General features: G+C 46.6%; 1 protein-coding gene across 1 annotated transcript in view; it reads left to right on the forward strand.

The window, feature by feature from the left end:
• ADRA1D (adrenoceptor alpha 1D) overlaps nt 1-5,289 on the forward strand; it is a 59,494-nt gene extending 54,205 nt beyond the window's left edge. Inside the window, exon 2 of the mRNA XM_070948678.1 lies at nt 147-5,289. Within this exon, the coding sequence (XP_070804779.1) occupies nt 147-718 (572 nt within the window). The 3' untranslated portion in view covers nt 719-5,289. The remainder of the gene's footprint in view (nt 1-146) is intronic.
• Nucleotides 5,290-6,788: the final 1,499 nt, after the last annotated feature.

The raw sequence follows: 6,788 nt of genomic DNA on the forward strand, positions 1-6,788 counted from the left end.
CACCCAAGCCCACCTCCATGAAAAGTATGGAGCTCAGCACCCAACTCCCAGCTCCTCTTCATGAAAGATATGGAGCTCCTGCTTTGTCCTAGCAAGACCCTTTCACCTTCTCAAGTCTTCTTCCATCTTTTTTTTTTTTCCTTCAGGTTCCTTCTTCCCTTCCCTGAAGCCCTCAGAAATGGCCTTCAAGATTATCTTCTGGCTCGGCTACTTCAACAGCTGCGTGAACCCCATCATCTACCCCTGCTCCAGCAAAGAGTTCAAACGAGCTTTCATCCGCCTGCTCAAGTGCCAATGTCGTCGGAGGCCCATCTGGAGGGTTTATGAGAACCCTTGGCGAGCGGCCTCCATCAACGGCTCCAGCCGGGACTCGGAGAGGGAGCCCCGTTCCCGGATCTCCACACTCAACGGCGGCTCCTTCATATTGAACTCCAGCAGCTTGGAACGATCGAGCAAGAGAAGGACTCTGAACTTCAAGAGATGGAGGATATTTTCTCCCTTCCACAAATCCAGCATCCAGCTGAAGGAGACGATGAACAGCCTCTCCCACAAGATGCGTGGGAGCTCCCTCCGGGGCGGCATGGCGGCCTCCTTCAAAACAGAGGTGGAGTCGGTTTCCATTGGCATCCCCAATGACTTCTTGGAATGCATCGACTATCAAATGTACGATGATCTGACGGACTCTGAATCTTGCGGGCTTAAAGAAACGGATATTTGATGCTAATGGGGACTGTTCGGGATTCTTTTCTGGGTCCCGTTTGGTTTGTCTCCATCTTATAAGTGTTCGGTTGACAAAGGCTGGTGCACTCCGTGAGTGAGACAGATAGACTAACCAAGGTAGTCACACCCCGTTGGTAGAAATCCAGGGGTGGGCTTCAAAAATTTTAGCAAGGGGTTCTCTGCCCTGTTGCTGGGTGGACGTGGCCTAGTTGGCCTCCTGCACCATGGTGGGGAGGGGGTACTTTGGCCCTCCCCAGGCCCCGGAGGCTTTCCTCAAGCCTCCGGGATGGCGAAAACAGCCTCCCCAAGCTCCGAAGACTCTCTGGAGGCCGGAAACAGGCCCGAATTTCCGGTAGGCCCGTTTTTCACTCTCCCCGAGCCTCCGTGCGCGCCCTGCACTTACCTGCATCGAAAACGGGGCGCATGGGGACTCCTGAGAGGGGAGGGGTGGGCAGGGCCAGCCAGGAGTGGGATTTGGGGGTTCTCCGAACTGCGCAGAATCTTAGCTAGAGGTTCTCCCGAACCCTTGCGAACCCCCAGCAGTCCACCCCTGTAGAAATCCATGTTTTGCATACAGAAGACACCATTTTCCATTTGACACACAACACGCACCTTTGTCGGAGTCTTGGCGGTCTCCGAGCTGGGTGGTTTCCTTGCAAGACGTTGGTAACATCATCAGTACTGCAAGGGGGTTGGGTTTTCTCTCTGTTTTTATACATACAACCCCTCTCCTTTCTAGCATTGATGGTGTCACCTAGTTGGGTCATAAAAGGTCTGCAAGGAAACCACCAAGCTCAGAGAGCACCAAGGACCCCACAATTTAACCCTCAACTACAAATATTCTCTTTGATTGGTATGCATACCCTGGTCTCCGATGAGTAAAGAGCAAGTACATCATAACCCTGGTTGGAAACTGAGTCTGTTACCTAAAGAAAGTCAGATGGCCACGATGTGGAGAAGGATAAATACAGCTTGTCCTCAACTTACGGCCACAATTGAGCCCCAAATTTCGGTTGCTAAGTGAAGCCGTTGTTCAGTGAATTCTGCCCCATTTTACAACCTTTCTTGCCACAGTAACTAAGTGAATCACTGTTAAGTTGTTAAGTTGTTAAGTTAAGGCTGTAAAACCTGGCACGAACTCCCTGAACAGTTGCCCAGCTTCCGAATCTTTGATTGCCTGACCACGGTGATACGGCAACGGTCGTAAATTTGAAAAATGGCCATAAATCATTTGTCCAGGGCTGTTGTAACTTTGAACGGTCACTAAACGGATGCTTTATGGGTCGAGGACAGTTGCAAGCGGTTGTAAGTGAGCCTTACAACCTAGGTTTTGAGTTTCTTGGTCTCAGAATATTCCTTCGAAAATGTTGTGCAGGTTTTTCAGTTGTGTAATCAGCGTTATGCTATGTCAAACATTTTGATTCTTTCAACAACAACAAAAATCTTGTTTCCCTCCGTTTTTTTTTTTACTGTCTTTCGATGGAAAAGATTGTTTTGGTTCATCGTTTTCCAGGCTGAGAGGTCTGAGGGGGTCCCTGGTTGCATTTTCCCCTTCCTTGAAAATCTCATTTAAAAAAAAAAAAAAAAATCAAAAGGAAATTCCTGTCTTTGGGTGTTTTTTCCCAAATTGGCCTCTCTCGAGGTGGCAAAATGCAAAATATGATGGCTCTCTCAGCAGTTTCGATCCCCCCCCAGCAATCAAATCAGCTGAAAGAAAATTGAGATAAATTCTAAAGCATCCTTAAAAATGTGTTCGAGCGTAATAGGACAAGTCTTAACTCTTTGTTAAATCAAAACCATCACATGTTGTCGACTAGAGCAGGAGTGTCCAACCTTGGCAACTTTAAAGACCGGTGGACTTCAGCTCCCAGAATTCCTCAGCCAGCTTTGCTTGGCAACTTTAAGACCAGTGGACTTCAGCTCCCAGAATTCCTCAGCCAGCTTTGCTTGGCAACTTTGCTTGGCAACTTTAACATCTGTGGACTTCAACTCCCAGAATTCTTTGGTTTGCTTTGTTGGCTGAGGAATTCTAGGAGTTGAAGTCCACAGGCCTTAAAGTTGCCAAGATTGGAGACCCCTGAACTAGAGGATGTTGTGAGGAGAGACAATATTCCATACATCGCCTTGGACAAAAGAAAATTTAACAAATTCTTGAATTATTCCAAGATTTCTCTACTTGCAAAGCAACTTGGGGGTCTCCTGAGAAGATATTTCTTACCTTCCCATCAGGATAATATTTGGCACTGCTAAGATGTCTGGACTTCAGTTCCCAGAATTCCTCAGCAAGCATGCTAGCTAGGGAATTCTGGGAGTGGAAGTCCTCACACATCTTACCTTCCCATTAGGACAAGGGTGTCAAACCCACGGCCCACGGGCCAGTTGCGTCACTGGCTGGCCTCGCCCCCGTCCAGTTTAGCAAAGAGGGGAAAAGTCCCGATATGTCATGTGACGATGCCGTGACGACGCGAGTTTGACACCCCTGCATTAGGATAATGTCTGGCCATGCTAAGATTTCTGGACTTCAACTCCCAGAATTCCTCAGTCAACATGCTAGCTGGGGAATTCTGGGAGTTGAAGTCTTCACACATTTTACGTTCTTATTAGGACAATGTTTGGTCATGCTAAGATTTCTGGACTTCAACTCCCAGAACTCCTCAGTCAACATGCTGGCTGGGGAATTCTGGGAGTTGAAGTCCATACATCTTTCCTTCCCATTAGGACAGTGTTTGGTCATGCTAAGATGTCTGGACTTCAACTCCCAGAAGCCCTCAGCCAGCATGCTAGCTAGGGAATTCTGGGAGCTGAAGTCCTCACATCTTTAAGGTTGAAAATCACAACATCAGGGGAACAAAAACCAACGACAAAATAGCTCCTCTTTGTTGTTGACTTCATAGGTCACAACTGACTTCATCCGATGCATTAAGTTAATTGGGGGAAAAAAAGACAAAACTGCAAGCCAGAATCTGCAGCAGAGTCATGGATGGTGGAAGCCAAATTAATAACTTACTGGAGTAGTTATTTCTATTTTCTTTCAAGTACTACATGTCCTGGAACTGTCAGCTCCGAGTTAGCCCGAAATAATTGTCCCCAAAATATTCCACTTGTACTAGAACAGGGAACTCACTCAACTCCGTGGACATTGCATTTTGCCAAGTGATTTGGCACAAGGGTTCCTAATCCTAACTATCCCACAGAATAAAAATAAATGCAGAATAACAGAATCGGAAGGGACCTCGGAGGTCTTCTATTCCAACCCCTTGCTCAAGCATGAGACCCTCTACCATTCCGGACAAAATTCATGATTCGGAATTCAACAACTCATAAATCAGTTGCATATCTTTCAGGCCAGATGTGAGGTGCGACTGGGCTACCTCCTCACTGCCTAACAGGAGGGCCAATAATGGACAATAATGCAGGTAGTCCTCGACTTACGATCACAATTGAGCCCAAAATATCTGTTTATGCTAAGTGAAACATTTTTAAAGTGAATTTTGACTCATTTCACGACCATTCTTACCACAGTCGTTAAGTGAATTTACTGCTGGTGTTAAGTTAATGACACGGTTGTTAAGTGAATCTGGCTTCCCCATGGACTTTGCTTGTCAGGACGTCACAAAAGGGGATCACACAACCTTGGGACATTGCGACCGTCATAAATACGAACCGGTGGCCAAGGGTCTGAATTTTGCTCGCATGATCACGGGGAGGCTTACAACAGTCGTAAATCTGAAAAATGGTCCAAGCTCACTTTTTTTCGGGGCCGTTGCAACTTTGGTCACTAAGCAAGCTGTTATAAGTCGAGGACTACCTGCCATGTCACAAAGAATTATTTCTAACTTTGTCGAATTTTATGCAGCCCTTTCAGAAAAACTCTCCTTCTGCCATCTTCTAAATCAGGGTTTGTTTGGGGTTTTTTTCCCCCAATTTTGGTAACTTTAAAGATGGGCGGACTAGGGAAATTCTGGGAGTTGAAGTCCGGCCATCTTAGAAGTCGCCAAGATTGACTGAAAAACGTTGTAACTCTGAACGGTCACTAAATGAATTGTTGTACGTCGAGGACTATCCGTAGAGGTTGATTTTCAAGTACAAGAATGCAGAAGTGAGGGGACGGAAAGAAGAGACGTGGCATTCGAGGAAAAAAAAAACGGACGCTTGATTTTTTCAGAAGTATATAATATGTCATTCTAAAATTGTGGGCTTGTCCGAACTTCATACATCAGGCTAAAAATTCGCCATCGCTGACCCAACGGAAAAACGAAGACGTCCTCTGCTTTTGTGTTGGACAGATGTTTTCTAAACCTTTCTATTTTATTGTTTACAAAAAAAAAAAAAAACCTGTGTACATAGGTGTGCATTTCGTTGAACAAAGATCTTTGGCTATTCTAACGCCCGGTTCTTTGGCTTCCTTCCTCTTTAAAATCTGCAAGTGTATTTATTCGCGGGTGGGAAGGAGCAGGAAACGATGGATGAAATTCCTCTCGACTTTTTTCCCCCAAACAGAATGTAACGTTATATCTTCTGTTTCTTTGTACCAAATACATGCACAATTTTTCCTTCGGGGCGTTGGTTTCTGACACGGCTTTTTCCTTTGTTGACGCTCGCACTTAAGACCCACGGGAAATGAATTTTTTTTAAAAAAATTGTGTTGTTTCTTTTTGGGGGGGGGAAAGTTCTGTGTAGATTCTCAGTCATCCAGGTCAACGGTGTTTTTTCAGGAGGCAACTGGACTTTCTGGTATTTTGTTTTCTTTTGTTTTCTTTTGAAGACGTTTCGCTTCCATTCCCTGCTACCCTGTCAGAGCTGAAGAAGCTTCTCGGATGAGAAGCGAAACGTCTTCAAAAGAAAAAAAAAACAAAGAACCAGTTGCCTCCTGAAAAAAACACCTTTGGGACAACTGTGACCTTGGATGACCGAGAATCTCTACAGACTTTTAGCTGTACCATTTGGGATGAGCCCCCTTTGAATGGTGGTGTTGTGGCCTCAGCTTCCTGAGTCGTTAAAACACACGAGTAGTCCCAAAAACCTTCTTTATTGTAACAGCTGTGAATTACGGTCATTCACAGCTGAGTCCCAATTCGTTGCAAAAAGTCCTTCGGGAGAAGTCCTTTGGGATAATCACCAACCTTTATCTCCCTTGACGCTCTGCCAAAGACCTACTTAGCAAAGCCACACGGAGTCCAGAATCAAACAGAGATGCCGACTGGGAACAGAATTAACAACGTTGCTTTCCTGCAAAGGGCCCATGTGCCTTTGCTCCTCTTTTAAGCCTTATGGGAGGGGCCAATCATCTCCAAGCCTTACTTCTGAGTCGTCCCTTTTGTTTTAACTGTTCTTGCCTTCTGGCAGCTCTTCACATGCATGCACTAGGAACAGGCTCGTCCTGTTCCTCTCCCTCTCTGATGTCGAATCTGGAGGCTCCGGAGTCCGCGCATCACTCCCAGATGGCCCTGGCCCTTGCTCTGCCTCCGACGCAGAGCTCTTGTCCGAGCCTTCCCCAGACTCCAGGACTGGCCCATGTTCCTCCCCAGCCTCCTCACTGTCCGACTCCGCTGCCAGCTCCGCAGGCTGCTGGCGGACCACAACAGGTATAGGAATAGGAATGGATTTCCAGAGAGAAAATTGCAGACTACAGGAACCATTTGCAGTACTCCGGTGACCTCGAGGACACAGATAAACCTCCAAGTGCTTCAACGACCCTCTAAAAGGATGCAAGTGACCAGCTGTCTGCAAGGAAGATATATAAATCCTTCCATTCCCCACCATCCCAGTCAGGGACAGGCTGCAGCAGTTCCGTTCTGAATGGAGGGAGAAAAGTTAGCATTCTCTCTGCTGCATTTAACATTGAATTCTGTGGAACATCGAGCAGCCGGAAAAGGTGAGCGGCGACTGGCTGGGTGTGGGTAGGGCCAAGGAGGGGTAATTACTACCGGTTCGACGAACTGATGCTCATAATCCCTAGCAGTTCACCCAAACCGGTCCGAACCGGTAGGATTTCACCCCTGGTTGGACTGATGATCTTTGAAGTCCCTTTCAACTCTATATGATTCCATTAGATGTAGAGCAGGGGT

Source organism: Pituophis catenifer, unplaced genomic scaffold, assembly GCF_029215685.1.
Source record: "Pituophis catenifer annectens isolate HBS135680 unplaced genomic scaffold, rPitCat1.0.hap2 SCAF_8, whole genome shotgun sequence".
NCBI lineage: Eukaryota > Metazoa > Chordata > Lepidosauria > Squamata > Colubridae > Pituophis > Pituophis catenifer.